At 35.1% G+C, this 20,092-nt stretch overlaps 1 protein-coding gene across 7 annotated transcripts in view; it reads right to left on the bottom strand.

The window, feature by feature from the left end:
- Window positions 1-20,092, bottom strand: part of YAF2 (YY1 associated factor 2) — a 75,568-nt gene that overhangs the window by 45,094 nt on the left and 10,382 nt on the right. For 2 of the 7 annotated variants that reach the window (XR_003970324.1, XR_003970325.1), the window contains exons 4-5: window positions 6,353-6,424; window positions 6,160-6,259 (exon numbers count right to left, since the gene is read on the bottom strand). The exons of 2 other annotated variants lie outside the window; for them this stretch is intronic. Coding sequence is in view for 1 of the 5 variants with exons in the window: in XM_030322341.1 (XP_030178201.1) it covers window positions 6,353-6,424 (72 nt within the window). In the remaining 4 variants the exon portion in view is untranslated. Of the gene's footprint in view, window positions 1-516; window positions 1,067-6,159; window positions 6,260-6,352; window positions 6,425-20,092 lie in introns of those variants that run through there. 3 more of the 7 variants (XR_004343879.1, XR_004343878.1, XM_030322341.1) reach the window with 3 other exon arrangements.

Here is a 20,092-nt window from a genome sequence, read left to right on the forward strand (position 1 = left end):
CCTACATTCTTCTGTATTTTCTTCCTTATTAAACAGTTGTTCGTTCTTAGTGTAAAGTTGAAACAGAACTGTTTTCTGCATATGGTTTGAAGTAGAGACCTGTCTTCCCTCCCATATGGAAAACCAATTAAAGAGTTCACTCTGTTTCCCTGATAGAAAATGCCATCTCTAGCACTTACCAACTTTTCAAATATGTTATGAATCGATTTCTGAACTCTATTCTATTAATCTGCCTTTTCCTGTATTAAGACTATACTACTTTAACATTTTTTTTAACATTTTATTTATTTTTGCAAGACAGAGACAAAGCATGAGCAGGGGAGGGGCAGAGAGAGGGAGACACAGAATCCAAGGCAGGCTCCAGGCTCTGAACTATCAGCACAGAGCCGGACACGGGGCTCAAACTCTTCGAACCGTGAGATCATGACCTGAGCTGAAGTCAGATGCTTAACTGACTGAGCTGCCCAGGCGCCCCAAGACTATATTACTTTAAATATCATAAATTTATATTTTACTTTTTTGAGGTATAATTTACATAAAGTATACAGTTTGATTTTTTAAGTATTATACACCCTCAATGTGACCCAACCCAGATCAAAATATTAACATTTCTCATGCTCTAGAATGCTCCCTCCCAATCAGTACCATATTTCCAAGAAAATCACTATGCTGATCTCTATCACCATAGATTAGTTATGCTTTTTTTGTAATTAAGTAGGCTCCACGCCCAATGTGGAGCCTGAACGCACAAGATCAAGAGCTGCATGCTACACCACTGACTGAGCCGACCATGCACCCTTCCTTCTACTTGTTTTTGAACTTCCTGTGAATGAAATCATACAATACGTAATATTTTCTCATTTCTTTTGCTCAACGTTAAGCATGGGAGATTCATCCCATGTTGTGTGTAGCAATTTATTGTCATTGCCATCCATTCTAAACACTGCCAAGTTTAAAATCAGTCTTGCTATCCAATGGCGCAATCCCCTCCTCATTGTTCTTTTTCTTCTTTCGGACCTGTCTTGGTTATTCTTGTGGCTTTACTTTTGTATATGAAGATCATTTTCTACAAAAAAAAAAAAAAAATCCTATTGGGATTTTTGTCTGAAACTATACACAATCAATCACAGAGGAGTAACTTTTTTAGTAATATACTTCCCATATAGTATATCCTGCCTTTTACTCATGTCTAATTTTATGTCCTTAAATAAACTTTGGGCACTTTACAGAACTGGCTGTAAAGGAGAAAGTTTTTATTATATAACTGGCTAGTGCCAATTTGAATGTTGATTTTATATCCAGTAAAATTAAATTCTATTAATAGTGTTAGCTTCGGGGGCTCCTGGATGGCTCAGTTGGCTGAGCAATCCAACTCTTGATTTCAGCTCAGGTCATGCTTCCCAAGGTTGTGGGATCCAGCCCCACATCAGGCTCTGTGCTGAACATGAAGCCTGCTTAACATTCTCTTAAGATTCTCTCCCTCTGCCCCTCTCCCTTGCTTGCATGCTTTCTCTCTAAAATTTTAAAAATAGTGTTGATTTTTAAAAAATGTTCTAAGGATATGTTCATCTCATTTTTCCTTTTTCAATTTTTTGGATTTCTTTCTTTTTTCTTATTAGTAAAGACATATTTGCTTATTCTTGACTTTAATGGGAATGTTGCTGCTTGAAAGAAAGTTTGAAAGACAGTCTTTACTGAAAGAAAAAGTTCACTTGTCATGGTGTGAGGGGTTTTTAATAAAACATTAATGAGTGTTGACTTTTATCATAAACTTTTACTACATCTTTCAAGACAGTTCCCCTAAATCTTCTAAGTTACACTGATATAATTTTCAAATAAAGAATTACCCCTACCATATCCTAATTAAAATTTTTATTTATCTATTCATAAGGTTGCTACTATTTGGGCCATTTTGCATAAAAATAGAATTATCTGTTCCCCAAAGTATACGTGAAATATGATTATAAATATCACAATTAAAACTATTTCTCTGATACGCCTTCCCACCAATGAGAATGGCTAGAACAAAAAAGACAGATAATGAAAGTGTTGGCGGTGAAGGTATGGAAAAATTGGAACCCTCATTCGCTGCTGGTGGGAAAGTAAAATGGCACAGCCACTTTGGGGAAACAGTCTGGCAGTTCTTCAAAAGGTGAAACATAGTTATCATATAATCTAGCAATTCTGCTCCTAGGTACATAATCCAAGAGAAATGAAAATGTATGTCCACACAAAAATTTGTACACAAATGTTGACAGCAGGGCTTTCATAATAGCCAAAAAATGCAAACCAGTCCAAATATCTATCACCTGATTAAAGGATAACCAAAATGTGGTATATCCATACAATGAGATATTATTTGGCTATAAAAAGAATAAAGTGCACTGATACATGCTACAACATAGTTGGACCTTAAAAATATTATGCTAAGCAAAAGAAGTGAATCACAAATGGCCACACACATATTGAATGATTTCATTTACGCGAAATGTCAGAGTAGGCAAATTTATAGAAGGAGAGTAAATCAGTGGTTGCACAAGGATGGAGGGTTTGGGGAAAACTGGGAATGACTGCTAATAGGTACAGTTCTTTTTGGGGTGATGAAAATATTTTAATACATTGTGTTAATGTCTACAGAACACTAAAAATGCTAAAAACCACTGAATTACACGTTTAAAATGGATAAGTGACAGAATTTGTGGATTATAGCTCAATAAATTTGCTATTTTTAAAAACCTATTCCTCTCAGGGAAATTTACTGCAACTTTAATTTCTTTAATGATTTTCTTTACAAGTTTGGAATGATTTTTTTCCTGGAAAATAATCAATTTCACCTGGTTTTTAAAAGTTTATATACATACATATACATACACATACATATATATATAAGTGATGTCTTGTGATTCCAAAATTATAATTGCACTTGTCATTACATCTCATTTTATTTTTTTTATATCTCATTTTAAATTTTATTTCCATCATGGTTTTTGATGAGTATATCCAGAACTTAATCAACTAAAAAGAACCAGTGTTGATTTGAGTAAACATTGCTCTCATTTTTATTGTTGATTATCTTCTATTTCACCAAATTCTACTTGTGTTTTTATTTCCTTCCCTCCTTCTTTCTTAGCTTTTGTTTTTTGTTTTGTTTTTTTTAGTTTTTGAGTTGAGTATCTGGCTCATTTATTTTCTTTCAACCTGATACATGCATTGAAAGTTACAAATTTACTCCTGAGGACCACTTGTCTTGTATCCTTCAAGTTCTGATACAATGCTTTTGTCACAATTCAGCTTTAATTATTTGACAGTTTAATTTTTTTTTTAAATTCTTGAAAATGCTTGGTCATTTTTTCTTCAATACCGCTTCTCCTTTATTCCCTGTATCTTCCATTCCAAAACTCCTATCAGATCTATACTAGAGCTTTTCAATCCACCTCTACAGTGGCTTAGCTTTTCTTTCATATTTTTCATCTTTTTATTTTCCTGGTTGGTGTCCTGGAAGATTTATCAGTTTTAGCCTGAAATTAATAACTTCTCTCTTCAGCTGAGTCTAATCATTTTTTTTTGCCCATTTATTGAGTTATTTTTATAACTAGCTATATTTTTTTATTTCAATTAGTTACTCCATATATCTCAACATATTTATTGCTTCTTGACTGTTCTTCTTATTCAAATATAATGCAATATGCTCTGAATGAGAAAAGGGGATATATTTTAAGCTAATACACTTTTATGTGAAATGTTCTTTGAATGTTATCCACTACAAAACTCTTCTTTAAAGAAAAAAAAAATCCACTTCTTAAAAGTTCTCTTGACTGCTATTCTACCAAATGTACCCCACTGTGCCTACCTGTATCAAGGCATGGAAAAAACAAGCTCTATTATTCCCATTTTAGAATGAGAGAAATTGAAGCACAATATGGTTCTTTTTAAAATACTTTCTCAACTTTTTTTTTGAAAAATATCAAAACCACAAAAAAAGTTGAAAAGTACAATGTCCTGCATACCTTTCACCTAGATTCAAAATTGTTAACATATGCCACATTTGCTTTATTTCTCCTTTTCTCCCTCTCTACATACAAATATACCACACATTTTTTTCTGAATCCATTTGTGAACCCATCGCAATATTTCACTTCAAAATTTTTCAGCATGTTATCTCTAAAGAATAAAGAACAAGGATAGTCTTAATATCCCATACTACTATCATACCAAAGAAATGATTAAAATTGAATAGCTTCTTACATGGATGTGCAGAAGCAAATTCAAAACAAGCATTTAAGTCATCTCACTAAATGTTCTTTATCTTGTTTTGTCTAAATGGAGCAGAACTGGTTCTCTGGTGAGATTCACACTCAATCTGTCATTTCCTTCCTTCAGTAACCCTGAATTAAATTTCATTTACTGCTTCTTCAGATAGGTATTCTTAAATCCAAGCATTTCTGAAAATCAAGCAATAATCTTCAAAGTTATTCAAACCTCAAAAATCAAGTACACTGAATTTCCGGTTTGTTTACTAACAGTAAATGAGTCTTAAATTGAGACAAACTAGTTAACTCTCTTAAAACTATACACTATTTTAATGTCCCACAGAAGTTTATAGTGTGCTAAACAATCATAATTTCACTCTTCCAGTTTTAAAAGGAAAAAAACTGTTGTTCTTAAGAACTTACAAACAGGACTGATAAGCCAAATGAACCTGCTCTACAAATAAGAAAACTAATGAATATATTCATGAACAACTCATTTTCTTCTATCAACTACATGAAAAACTAGTTTTTTAATGGGTACAACTTAAACTCAATCTCTGACGTTAGGAACTAAATAAGACTAAAAACAATAAAATCCTATCCTTGTTTTCAATGACCATACAAATCAGCTTAAGTGTTTCACGCTGGAAGGAACAGCAATACAACCTAAAGCTAATAATGTTTAAAGGTGAAACTGTCATACAGATGAAAATTATATCCATAATCACAGAAATGTTTAAGATAAAAAGATGTTTAGGATCAATCTACAATCAAATAATAGTTACAGGAGTGTTTACTATGTGCTGCTAGGCACTAAGTATATCCCACGATTCAATTAATTCAATCCTCATAGCAATCTCATTTCTCCACTGAGGAAACATAGGTCACAGAGAGATGCTAGCACAAAAGGAATTATGTAAGGGATAGGACTTGACTTCAACCTTAGAGTACAGAAAAGTAGAATGAGGTCATTTCAAAAAATTGGAAAAGCACAAGCCCTAAAGCATAAATATAACAAGTATCCAAGTAAGACCAAAAGAAAAGTTTCAAAGTGGAGAAATTAAGGCTGGATAAATAGGATGGGATTATAAGAGGTCTTACATACCTAGCAAATGGATGAAAATTTTATAAAACAGCTTGAATAGAGCACCACTACAGGCTCTTTATGTGTTAAAAGTGCCCTTTTAAAAAAGACAACCTGGTACAATACAGAATGAGAGAAATGAGAAGCAAGGTATTCTGTCCAATTCTAACATTTACATGCCAGTGCAATAAATTGTCTGATACCTATGGAACCTGAGAGTCCACAGTGAACCAACTGGGCCACCCATCACATCAATAAGGCCATCTATTATGAACAAGGAAGTAGTAAACAGAGCTGAACACACCCTGAATTATTTTCCAAATATACCTACAGTGAAGTTAAAAGGTACACTGAAAGCTATGTCAGTAAGAAATGCTACATAATTAACATAAAATTACTTTTGCTGCTCAGTACTATGCCAAAAGAATTTGGCCAAATTTGGCATAAGCATAACTTTTACAGTATAAGTATTTACTTCATATAAATGCAACATCACAAATAAAGGAATTTATAAAATAATTCAACACACAGCTTCCTTAAATTGCTTTAGAAGTATTACACTATTTACCAAAAGATAACAGACACATAATTTTTATAAAAAAACAACCATTATGTAAATGATACTCTTTAAATTTAACGTCACACTTATTCATACACCCATCAAGAACTAGGTATTTATCACTCATATAATAAATTCCACAAATCTACATCAAATTTACAAAAAGAAGCTATCTCAAACAACTTTCCTCTTGGTAATTAAATTCCTTCTAAAGAGAAGAAATGTGAGAAAAAAAATCTCAAATTTGCAAAAACTAGATTACTCACCAGTAACTTGAGTTATCCTATTGGGTCTTTTCCCTCACAGATCCACCTCTCTTGCCCTTCTGTCCAGCATGAGAATCTTCCTGATGGGCATCCACTGGAACTGAGGGGGCATGCAGTACAGACGTATATGTAAGAAAGCTGGGGGGAGGGGATTTGGGAGATGCTAGAGACATGCTTCAGTGCACTTGCTTACCTTCCTGAAATTGGAAATTTCAACGGTTCCTTGGTCCTCGAGGCATTCACAATAACTTCAAAGAATGTGGATCTGTGGAGATTACCCAATAGGAGAACTCCAGTTACTGGTAAGTGATCCAGCTTTTTCTTCTCTATCAGAATAAGAAGATTAATTTTATTTGAGATTATTAATACCCATAGAACTATAGGGGAAAGGAGTGTAAATTTACCAGGTAACTGTATATGAATGCACCAAAATAAACACAGAAACAAAATGCATTCCTGGCATTATCAGAAAGAGAAAGAAAAGAAAATACGATTTGAATGGTTTCATTTTTAAATTCCCATTATAATGGCAGCTATATCTTAATATACAAAAATATCAGCTATCAGACTATTCCATTTCACTGAAACAACACCATCACTCTTTAATATTAGTAAAAGTATAATTAGTTGATCAAAATCTGCCATTTCTTAACTAGTCATTGTCATTAGCCTTCACCAAATTTTGGTGTAGCAGCCACAGTGAACTACAATCTGTAAGACTTCAGATAAAAAGCATCAATAAAATTCCCTTTTCTCACTAAGTCTTTAAAATAGCCACTTACCACCAATAAGAAACCAGCCACACACACATATAGAAGTATGCCAGACCACTGATAAGAATGCTGATTTTCATTTAAATATGTGCACAAAGTAGAAATCATAGTTTTAACTGTTATACTTTTAAAATAATTGTCTAAAAATGGTCCTGTCATTAAAAACAAAAACCAACAAAAAACTGACTTCTAAAAAAAGGTCTTCTCAACAGAACTTTATTTTGAAGTTCACATGAAAATATTCTATTACCTTTAATTCAATACGTATTAATCAGGTAAACACTAGTTTCTGTTGAAGATAGAGATATATTTTAGTAATACTCCTCCCTCTTACCATTATGCTGCTAAATAATCGTCTTCTGCCCTCAAGAAACAAAGTTTTTATGTTTCTTAATTCTATAGAAACAAAGATAATGTATAGTTTTTCTCTGTTTTAAAAGTGAATAGGATTAAGAGGCGCCTGGGTGGCTCAGTGGTTAAGCATCCAACTCTTGATTTCGGCTCAGGTCATGATCTCATGGTCGTGAGATGGAGCCCCATATCAGGCTCTGCGCTGGGCATGGAGCCTGCTTGGGATTCTCTATCCCCCTCTCCCTTTGCCCGCCCCCCCCCCCATAACAAAATAAAATAAAAATATTTTAAAAATAAAATAGGATAAAATGGTGTATAAACTCATCATTCAACAAAAATAAGTTGAACACGTAATTCTGATGAAAATCTTACATCTCACTCTTGTTATGATGGAATGTTTGCATTTGGTATAAGTCAACAGCACACGTCAAGATTTTTGCTAGATTGTTACTTAATTTGAAGATATAAATTGTCTTGTATATAAATTATATACTTTTTAAAATAAATCTGAGTTTTAAAAAATAGTTTAATGCATTTGTTTTTAAATGACCCATTCACACGAACAGGGCACTACACAGACCTCCATTTCTAACTGTAATACAGAGATGAATACCAAAAGGGTCCTCTACTTAAGTTTTCCAGATTCCTAGTTAACTTCTAGTACCTGAAGAGTACCTGGCATAAAGGTCCTATATGTTTGGATTAATAAAGTAGATACAGGTGCAATAATCCAAATATTTCAAACTTTTGGCATCATCTAGGATAAAAAGTATCACTAAGAACTAAATAATAATTCCCAGTTTTTATTTATAACAAATTTAGACTCATGAATTTAAAATAGAACCAACTGCATTTTTAAACTAATTTAAGAGAATTAGAATATCTTGAAAATATTTTAAAGTAACCAAAAGGGTCACTTAGAGACCAGCACTGAAAGCTATTTGTTGTTATCATGCCATTACCTCAACTAAGACAGATTTTATCAGAATAGCTTAGAAAAGTACTTCCAGAAATTAGGATGCTCTATTCAAAACTATCTTGTGTAAGCCCTAATAATTACAACACTCATTCACAAAAAGGTACTCCTTAGTAATTAAGAATCAAGTATTTCAGTAATGAAAAATCTACTCCATAAAATCAATCTAAACTTGTGAAAAAACTGCTTAGAAAAAAATATGGTAGCTAACTTTCAGTTCCACTACTACCCCCTGATTCGGACATTATATTTTAGCTAGAAGCAATTTAAATTACAACTGGTTTTGATGATTCCATGTACCTTATTTTCTAATTTTCAATTAAGATTTAAAATTCTTATGGAAATTATTATGGTTGTGGGAAGTTATTTACCATAAATCCTGAACTTGGAATCCTATAACAGCATAATGAAATTTAACATTATACACATATTCATGCATATTTAAGTGACACTACTGATGTTTCATATGTAAACAAACATTGGGGCATATGTGTTTGTATTTGAATTGAGTCCATTATAACTTTTCTCCCTTTTCAGTCCATGATACACTCTCCTCAGGGTCCCCAAATTATAAATACCACCCATTTCCTAATCAAAATTTCCTTTTCCTCAGTTCTTAACTTTCGTTTTTATTTTTTTTAGTTTATATCCAAGTTAGTTAACATATAGTGTCCTTTCCCTCATTTAATCCACCATTTCCCACTAATCCACAGAGAAACAAAAACAACACTATTTTCTCATTAATATAATTAATTTAAAATCAAAATGGCAAGAACTCTAGTCATCTGCAAAATAAGGATAACAACAAAACCTAGTTCACAGGGCAGTATTGGGAATTAAGTTAATGTAAATAAAGCATTTAGACCCAATGCCCAGAATCTAACTCTATACATCAAACTGTTGACATAATCATCCAGAAATGGTTTTCAAGTGATTTTATACACCTTTAGAGGGATATAGTCTACATAAGAAAACTACATAAAAGAACTACATAAATAAATTCTAAACTTAGAGATTTGTTTATAATAATTTCAGTACTATTATTTTGAAACTATATGTATTTTTTAATGTTTATTTTTGAGAGACAGAGAATGAGAGAGAGAAAGAGAAGAAGCCACAGAATCCGAAGCAGGCTCCAGGCTCTGAGCTATCAGTAGAGAGCCCAACGCGGGGCTCAAACTCACAAACCATGAGATCATGATCTGAGCCAAAGTTGGACACTTAACTGACTGAGCCACGCAGGTGCCCCTGAACTAGATTGTTTATACTGCAAGATAAAGAAAATAAGTAATTTATGTTACTGATTAGGAATCACCAATTACAACATAAAAGCCGTAAGAACATGTTAATATCAAAACTCAATTCCAAATCCCACTATACACTTGCGATTTTTTAAAAATGTATATAATTTGGAAATAGTTAATAAAACATTCCAGGCAGCAATTAGTAAATAAATCACTATCACTATCAGATTAACTTAAAAACTATATCTGCTAATACTATAAAACCAGGCTTTACATTAGATTTACTTTAGTAAAGGAAGTTCCTCAACTTTACAAGTTGCCAGAAACATTTACACAAATTGTTTTCCATGTCCCAATACCTGATTTTTATAAGCTAGAATTTTACAACTGTTGACAAATTCTAAAACGAAAACATGAGAAAAACAGCATATATTCATGTTATTGACTGACATTTGATGGTGAAAATACTAATATTCAAATTGTTTGGAAGCTAAAGGAGAAGGATGGTAGCAGGTAAGATCTATCTCCCTAGAACCCCTGCTTTGGACAAAATAATTTCTCATTTATTTATCTTATATTTTGAATTTCCCCCCTATCTTTTCCTTCCAAGAAAGAATTCTGCAACAACAACAAAAAGTTTAAACTTTAAAGGATAGCGTGGTGGGTAACCTCTAAGACTGCCCACAATGATCCAACCAACCTCCTGGTATGCAAGCCCTTCTGTAATCTCCTCCCCCAGAATATAGGCTGGATTTAGTGACTGATTTCTCAGGAAGAGAATGTGGCAGAAGTAATGGGATATCACTCCCAATATTAGGTTATAAAAAGACTGGCTTCTTTTGGGGGCTCTCTCTGATACCTTGTTTTGGAGTAAACAAGGTGCCATATTGTGAGCAGCCCCATGGAGGGGCCCATGTGGCCAAGAAACTGATGTCTGGCCAAAAGCCAGAGTCCTGAGGCCTGTCGACAGCCATGTGAGTACTTGGTAGCAGGTATTCTAAGGCCTGCTGACAACCACATGAGTGAACCTGAAAATGGATCCTCCCTCATTTGAGCCTGAGACCCTGAGCAGCCCGAATCACTTGATAAGCTGCTTCTAAATTCTTGACTCAGAAAGGAGGATAAGGTAATAAATGTTTATTATTTTCAGACAGTAAATTTTGAGGTAATTTGTTATACAAAATTACAATTTGTCTAAGTGCGCAGCAGCCCTGAAACTGGTTGCTGTGTCTGCAAGCCTTTTTTTTTTTTTAACTGAATGATGTTAAGAACTAATTAATTTAGATATAAAGAAGTCTACGTTACCACAACCCCCAGAATAAAATATTACTCTACTGGCTGTCAAATAGCATCCCTCACTTCCTACCACCTCTTCTACTATGCTAAATATTAACCAATTGCCCAGCGACATAATGCTGTGTACTTTTTCTTTCACAACATTTTATATCTATTCATTCTTCCTAAGAATACCTTAATCATATTAATTAATCTTCAACAATATTGTGATCTTCCTAATTTAACAGATACCCCAGGTCCCTTAATTATGCACCACATTTTATAAACCATGTCTTAAAATGGGATACTTCCATAGACAGTCAGTATCATCTACTCTTTATAGCTTCTAGTACAAGGAAACATTTTCCTGATCCTAGTCCAAAACGTCAGGTGCATTATATGTAATCCTTTATTCACCAACTATAGTTAGTATCCAAGTTAACATACAAAAATAACAGCTAATGGTACTCTCAATGCTAACAATTATGCCAGCATGAAAATGAAGTCTAACTTTTACTGTAATTATGTCCTTTTTCTCAACTTTTATATTAAAATTAACCTGACCAGACTCTAAGCCCTGCATTAGTTTCCAAATCAATTCTTAATAACCATCTCTAAAATGTGTAAGTGCATATTTTCTGTATAATCTGATTTTATAAAACAATGGCAAATTTTTCTAACAAATTCCAATATAGTCTGAAGTTAACACTGACAGTTTTCAAACTACTGCCTATATTCTAAATAATAACTTTGTTATTCAGCAGTCATAAAACCTGAATCATGAATCACATCAAATCCAATTTACTCCACAGATGACTATTACTTTATGAACCAAACAGTTTTATGAAAAGTGCTGTGATTTGCCTGGTTGAATGATCAATAAAGATTGCTATGATTCACTCCTTCTAAAAACAGAACATAAAGGATTATTCAAACCATACATGCTCCCCCACAATTATACTATTACATTTACTTACCACTTAAAAAAAATTCTTGATACCAAGGTGGACCCAATTTTTTATATTAATTCTACTAACTGTTATAGCTACAATCAGGAGCTACCTGTAAAAGCACAGGCTTAATGATAGATTTTACTGGATAATTAGAGCATTCTTGAGAAAGTTAGTTACTAACATAATTTTACTCATCTCCTGAGCTACAAATATTAACTTCCTTTATTTAACCTGTAGATACAATTTAGAACTACTGTAACTACCATGAAAAGCTTAGTACAAGCACTTTGCAGGATTATCTTGTTATAACCTAAAATATAAATTTTAACAGTCATTAAAATAAACATTACACAGAATGCAAGAGAAAATTAAGATTCTATCTGAAGAACGACCATTTGACATGGCTCACTACATCCCCTCGTTTTGAAAACAATCTCTTCCCAGTTTCTGTAACATTATATTCTGCCAGTTTCTTACTGCCTATTTCTCTTTCTCCTCCATTTCTTCATCTTGGTGGACACAAAAAGGTCGTAATGTTTCTCAAGTTTCTGTCCTGGGTTCTCTTTTCTCATGCTATGCAGTCTATTCACTCCCTGATCTGTCTTACCTACTTCCATAACTTCAACTCAATCATGTATGCTTGATGACTATCAAGTATATATTCATAGCCCTGTCCTCCTTTGTAAGCTCACGCCCCACATATCCAACTGCCTCACAGATCTCCCCTCTCAGATTTCCCTCAGATACCTGAAATTCAACAAATCTAAAAGTGAACTACTACCTTTCCCCAAAACTGTCCCTCTTCCTGTTCCCTTTGTCAGTGTAAAGCACATTTACCCAGCTGCTTACCTGAGCCAGAATCCTGGGATTCATCCTTGATTCTTCCCTCTCTATAACCCAACTTCCTATCTCCCATAACCACCTCCGGCCATCCATCAAGTCCTATCAATTTGCTCCTAAATGTATCTAGAATCCATTCATTTCTGTCTCCCACTGACATTATCCTTGTTCTGGCCACTACTGTATCTTGCCTAGACCTATTGTAATGGCTTCCACTAAATGGTTTCCCTGCCTCTAGTTCAGATTTAACAAACAAGCATGACATTATGACAAAATAAAATGCTATTAGTTGTGGTTTAAAGTCTACATTATACTGATGGCAAAAGAAAACATTTTTAAACTGCTGAAAAAGCTGCACATGAAGGTAACTTTGGTTAAACAGGCATAATTAAACATAATACATCCAACTCACAGACTGATAAAATGAAGTATTATATAAACATTGCTTAAAAAACAAGAAATGGAAAACAGCTTAAAGCAGCAATCAGATACATGATAAAGAGTCTTTGCAGTTAAGCATTACCAATATCTATGCAAGACACAGTGACAGGCACTGGGAATTTTTATTACTATTTATAATTATCATCATAATTAATTAACTAAGAACTATGCTAAGTTCCTTACATCATTTATCACATTGAATCATCACCATAAAGCTATATGGTTATATGGCTGTAAATGGCAAGGTGGGGATTTAAGCTGAAATAGGATTCCAGGACAAATGGTAAGGCGATTACAGTGATTTCTCCTAAGAAGGAGAAAGAAACAGAAACAAAATGATTTCAATACACTATGTAATTACAACCACCAGATTTTTGGATAGAATGCTTCAAGAATAATTCAAAGGACATTCATTCTGGCCTAGAGATAAAGATATATGCTTCTTGGGGCGCCTGGGTGGCGCAGTCGGTTAAGCGTCCGACTTCAGCCAGGTCACGATCTCGCGGTCTGTGAGTTCGAGCCCCGCGTCGGGCTCTGGGCTGATGGCTCAGAGCCTGGAGCCTGTTTCCGATTCTGTGTCTCCCTCTCTCTCTGCCCCTCCCCCGTTCATGCTCTGTCTCTCTCTGTCCCAAAAATAAATAAACGTTGAAAAAAAAAAAAAAAAAAAAAAAAAAGATATATGCTTCTTGAGAGATGATGCTTGAGCAATCATAAAGACCAAAAAAGAAAATTTTGGAGGATGGAACAGTATGAGGCAGAAAAAACAACATAATATACAAGATGACAGAGTGGCCTAAAAAAGATCATGACCATGCTTTCTGACAATCCAACCCTGGAAACAGACTTACTTTTTAACTATGGCAAACAGTAAAAAATGTTTTTAACTGTTCAACTCTTAAGTCTATACTGCTTACCACTATTACACTACCAAAGTGCTTTTTAGAAGTTAAAACTTTCACTGGTAATCCCCAAATGTTTATGTGACAAGTCACATCTGGTTACTAGGGGACACACCCCACCCCCAACAGCAGCAAGGAGGGGAAGAGAGGAAAGAGAAGAGGGAGGGAGGGGGAAAGGGCGGGTACATGAAATTGTAAAATTATCCCTGAAATAATTTGTGGAAATGTTATCCTTTAATAGAAGACCCTTATTCTTATGTTCTGGTTTTGTCAGCTACCACATTTGAACCCACATGCTTGACGACAGGGACTGTTACACCCCTAACGGATATCAAGTATTATATCACCACTCATGTATTTGATGGTTTTAGCTAACATTTTCTGAGGACTTACTATATGCCAGGTACTGTCAAGTATTTTGCAAGACTTATCTCATTTAATCCTCACAACAACTCTGTGAGGTAGGTGTTATTATCAAGTCCATTTTATAAATGTAAAAACTGAGACTCAAAAGTTGATTAACTTTCACAAGGTCACACAGCTAGTAAGTGGTGAGATCAATATTTAAGCCGAAACAATCAAGCTCCAGAGTCCAAACCCTTCATCACTATACGACAGGGAACTACTGTAGGGGACTCTGAAATACTGAAAAAAAAAAAAAAAAAAAAAAAAAAAAAAAAAAAAAAAATTTTTTTTTCTTTCCATTATACTGAATACACCTAAAAATTTAAAACAAACATGTAGGAGCGCCTGGGCAGCTCAGTCACTTAAGCATCCAACTCTAGATTCGGCTCAGGTCATGATCTCACCATCGTTGTGGGATGGAGCTCCACATTGGACTCTGTGCTACAGCATGGAGCGTGCCTGGGATTCTCCGTCTCTCTCTCCATCCCTCCCACATGCGTACACGCTCTTTCTCAAAGTAAGTATTTTTTAGAATAATAAAATAAAATAACATGTAGGCAAAAAAATAAAACTAGATAAATTTTCCTGCACCAAAAATATGTATAATGAAGTCCTACACAAGTGGAAGATGGAAAGATCACAATTAAACTGTCAATTACCAAGGAATATTACAGGAAAATGCCATGTGATCAGAGGCATTAAGTTTATGGAAAATTGGCGAGGGAATACTACCCAAATGTGATAACCACATTCATATAGATAATGGAATAGCCTTATCCATGTCACCAAAAAGTATAATTTGATGACATAATGAATTTAATATATTTCTTGTTATAAATTATACTGGTCATCACTCAACTAATTAATGATCATATAGCTCTAGGTTTTACCAGCCTTGGTCTTTGAAAACAGAGGAAAGGGGGCACCTGGGTGGCTCAGTCAGTTAAACGTCCGACTTTGGCTCAGGTCATGATCTCGTGGTTCATGGGTTCGAGCCCCACATTGAGCCCCATGTCAGGCTCTGCACTGTGAGTGCAGAGCCTACTTAGGATTCCCTCTCTTCATCTCTCTCTGCCTCTCTCTCTCTCTCTTTCAAAAATAAATGGATAAACATAAAAACACTTTTTTAAAAATCTTAAAATTTTTTAAAAAGAGCAAAGTGTCTAACAAGATGGGTGAGAAGAAAGGAAAGATAAAGGGAAGGAGGGAGGAAGAAAAGGCTTTTCAAGGGACAAACTTTTTAATCTACGCATCACTACACAAAATTCATTATTAGCTCTTGCTTTTGAAACGTGTGGCTAAGAAGTCCAGTCACAATTAACCCAGCCTACGCTGAACAGACAAATTTAAGTGGTGGAAAGCTAAATGGAAGGAACAGGGCAGTGGTTTCAAAAAAAAACCGTTCCAATAGCAAAGCACCTTTAGGAAATAAAAGAAAACCTAGTGAATAAAGTATATAAGAGCATAGATGTCGTAGCTGAAGTGGAGTGTGGGAGCATGGAGCCCCACTTGGTTGTTCCTGCTGGCAGTCACTGAGATAATTTCATGAGATTTCAGGGCTCCAACCAACACAATTCAAAACCCCTGTGTTCTTCTGAGGGAAGGCTAGCTCATTTCTACCCCAAGAAACCTGTTACTTGATTCTAACCAGCAAAAACATTTTCTTACTCCCTTATTCCCTGCAACTTGCTCTCTCACAGGTTTCCCAAAGCCAGCTCTGAGTGAGCTGTACGGGTGAAGGAATGTATGGCTGTGTATGGATATCAGAAACAGGAATAAGAGGGAGGATGTGTTAACAGAGGCGGCATTTTTTGACATAAGAATTCATGAGGGAAGTGTTGGCCAGAGGGGGCACCATTAACAGAGACATACCCACGCTCACATGTTGTACACAAATACATGCTCATATACACACTCGTACATGCAATGCTGCCTCACACACACGTGCACCCCCAAAAGAAAGGGGAAAGCCCTTTGGAATAAGCAGTTCAAGTAGAATGAATACCTCAGAGCCTTGCCCACCTCACTGTCTTATCTTGAAAAAAACCAGAGCAGTGCTTCTTGAATTTTAATGTGCATATGAATAATCTATAAAATGCAGATTCTGACTCAGTAAATCCTTGGTGGGACTAGAGATTCTACATTTTTTTTTTAAGTTTTATTGATTAAGTCATCCCTACACCCAGCATGGGGCTTGACCTCACAAGCGAGATCAAGAGTCCCAGGTTCCTCCAACTGAGCCAGCCAGAAGCCTAGAGATTCTGCATTTCTAACAAGTTCCCAGGAGGTGTCTCTGCCACTGGTCTTTGGACCACATTTCAATAGCAAGGGCCTACAGAACAGAATGTCCCAATGAGTTCTGTATTATAATAGAGAAAAAATAAAACAAAATCCACTCAGGTAAAACTGAGAACTGCACAACTATATAAGCTAAAACAAATTCTTTTGGAGGATTCTCAGGACTTTCAATTTATTAAACTCTAAGAAGATAATGATACACAGTATTTTACCAACTTTCTTGGCTTGTTTTCAAAAGCATTCCCTACCACCAGTGTTTGTGAGGCCTACTGGAGTACAGAGAGAAGGCAAGATGAGAGCTGTCTTGGGAAGTCAGAGAAACACTCCTGATTTAGAAGTCTCCTCCTTTCTCCCATTCTTCCAGAGAGAGACACCTCAACTTCCCCTTTTTAATGCTAATATCCACTTGTAAAAAACAGAAAGGAAACACACATTAGAAACAGCGATCTATGGCTGGAGAGATGTTGTGATGAGCATTCCTATTTTCCTCTTTTTATTTCTTCAGTATCTTCCATGAACATGTAATATTTTTATCACCAATTACTTCCTTAAGAAAAAACTAACTCTACCCACCCACCCCCGCCCCCACCATGCTCAGGATATTTATTAACACTTGAAACAATTACTTTATTTAGATTTACAGAACAGAGAAAACAATAAAGATTTTCTAGTAAAGGAAGAACTGCTGGTGGAGTGAAGAAAATAAAGGATGAGAAAGAAGGCAAGCTAGGGGAAAAGGAAAAAAGGCAAGCTAGAAATGAGTATTAGACTTTGGGCCCTGGGGAGATCAAAGATAAACAGCAAAAAAGGATGGAAAAAGATCAAAGAAGACCAAAACAAAACAATTTTGCCTTCTCTGTCAAATATACCTAGAGCTCTACTTCTTTTTTTTTTTTTAAGTATATTTATCTATCTTGAGAAAGAGCGAGAAGGAGAGGGAGAGGGAGAGAGGGAGAGAGGGAGAGAGGGAGAGAGGGAGAGAGGGAGAGAGGGAGACAGCATGAGCAGGAGAGGGGCAGAGAGCAAATCCCAAGTAGGCTCTGCCTTGACAGTGCTGAGTCCCACTTGGGGCTAGATCTCACAAACTGAGATCATGACCTGAGCTGAAATCAAGAGTCGACCACTTACCTAACTGAGCCACCCAGGCATCCCCTTAGAGTTCTACTTCTTAAACAAATACTTCTTTGGCATCTAATATTACCTACCTGCTGCTTTTGTTAAGTTGATCGTCCCAGATCATCCTATAAAGTATGATAGCATGCAAACGAACCCTGACTGGACCACAAAACATGTAAAAATGAAGTGGTTTAACTCATGTCTAAAAATTACCAGTGAGCTGCATAAACTTTTTATCATACACATATAGTAATATACACACATACAAATTGGTTATTAATTATACTATTAATGATTCTTAATATTTGTGTCCCCCCCCAAAAAGGGAAATAATATTTACTGGGATTTTTCCTCTAAGAAATATTATGATATCAAAGTCAGAATATAAAGCACAAAAAAATGTTACTATAAGAGATATCAAGGGGCAGCTAGGTGGCTCAGTTGGTTAAGCGTCCAACTCTTAATTTCAGCTCAGGTCATGATCTCAAGGTTTGGAGTTCAAGCCACGCATCTGGCGCTGCACTGACAGTGGAGGGCCTGCTTGGGATTGATTCTCTCTCCCCCCTCTCTCTGTCCCTCCCTTGCTTACACTCTCTCTTTGTCAAAATAAACAAATATTTAAAAATATATCAATATGAAGTTTGTTAACAATTACATGTCAAAAATAACAAAGTTAACATGGGGGAAATAATTGACTGTCATTTTGTTCTTCATGCATTACACTGCTACCCCAGTTTTAACATAAAATTCTTATATTAGTGGGGTGCCTCGGTGGCTCAGTTGGTTAGGCCTCCAGCTTCGGCTCAGGTCATGATCTCGTGGTTTACAGGTTCAAGCCCCGCATCAGGCTCTGTGCTGACAGCTCAGAGCCTGGAGTCGGCTTTGGATCCTGTGTCCCCCTCTCTCTCTCTGCCCCTATCCCCTCATGCTCTGTCTCTCTCTCCTTCAAAAACAAACATCAAAAAAATTACTTAATTAAAAAAATTCTTATATTAGTTATAAGTAGTAGGTTTAACGTTAGAAATTATCAAGATGTACAGCGCTAGATCTATGTATACCAAATTTACAAGAAGAAATCCTTAAGAAGTTACTCGGTAGCAAATTTATTTATTTTTATTTATTTATTTTTTAATATATGAAATTTATTGTCAAATTGGTTTCCATACTCGGTAGCAAATTTAAATGTTACCACAGCAAGGTAATAAAAGGGACTGGAAATCCAAGTATCTGAATCTGACATTAAATGAATCAGCTACTGACTTTAAACAAGTCACAATCTTTCCAGGCCTGTTTTCTTACCTGTCAGGAGGATACTAGGCTAGAGCCATGAGTTCCAACAAATAGAAAAGATCTCACCTAGCAGATTGCTCTGTTTTACCTGGCAGTTCTCAGTATAGCAACAAGAACTGAGCTGAAAATCCCAAACAAGAAGGATTTGCAAACAATGGTGGCCTCAACCTATTTCAAAAGTTTTAATACCAATATTTCTACCCCAAACCTCTTAAGACCTTTCCTATGAAGACAATCTTATCCCTCTATTATCAAGGTTTCAAGTAATAAAAACTCACCAGTCTCAGGAAATTACTAAACCTCATGGAAGCTCTTAAAAGGTTCCTTCCAACTCTAAAATTCCAGGTAATTCTGTAATTTCCCATAATAAACAATACTGCAAAATGGAGTGCCTACTCAATCTTCTGAAACAGATTATCAATCACAGATCATATAACAAACGGTAGAGATTTTAACATGCATGAAAGCCAATAAACAAAGCATTGTAGATATTTAGTAAATATTCATTAAATCAAATCACAATGTTTTTTTACATACTTGCAATACCCTAAAATTACAAACTATCAAAGATAAAGGAAAATGTGTCTTAAAAAAATCTCAAACACCTGTTTCATTAAATCCTTGAATGAAAACTTGATGTCCCACAAAATGCTAATCTTTCTACCAAAATATACTGGCTCTCTAACACCTCAGAAGAAAAGAAGAATAAGCAAAGAAATCTTTCACTCAAATAGTACAGTTTTATAAACTTCTTTATCTGAGACAAAAGAATGAAAAGATCAACCAGCAGTCAACCTGGATTTCAATCTAGGCTCTAACACGAAATCTGTGATTGGATGACCATCTTGGCCTCCTCATGTAGGGTGGTTTGATGAACAAATGTAAAGATATATAGGAAAGCATTCTGAACACAGAAAATTAGTATATGAATGATAAATAATTCAAAGATACTGCTTTTACTGAAACCACCAATAACAAAATTAATTTTGTAGCAATATGTTATAAATATTCTTTCAAACATATATTTTAACAGTAATGGCCACCATGCAATGATCATTTACTATGTGTAAGC

This window comes from Lynx canadensis, chromosome B4, assembly GCF_007474595.2.
Source record: "Lynx canadensis isolate LIC74 chromosome B4, mLynCan4.pri.v2, whole genome shotgun sequence".
In the NCBI taxonomy this organism is placed as follows: domain Eukaryota; kingdom Metazoa; phylum Chordata; class Mammalia; order Carnivora; family Felidae; genus Lynx; species Lynx canadensis.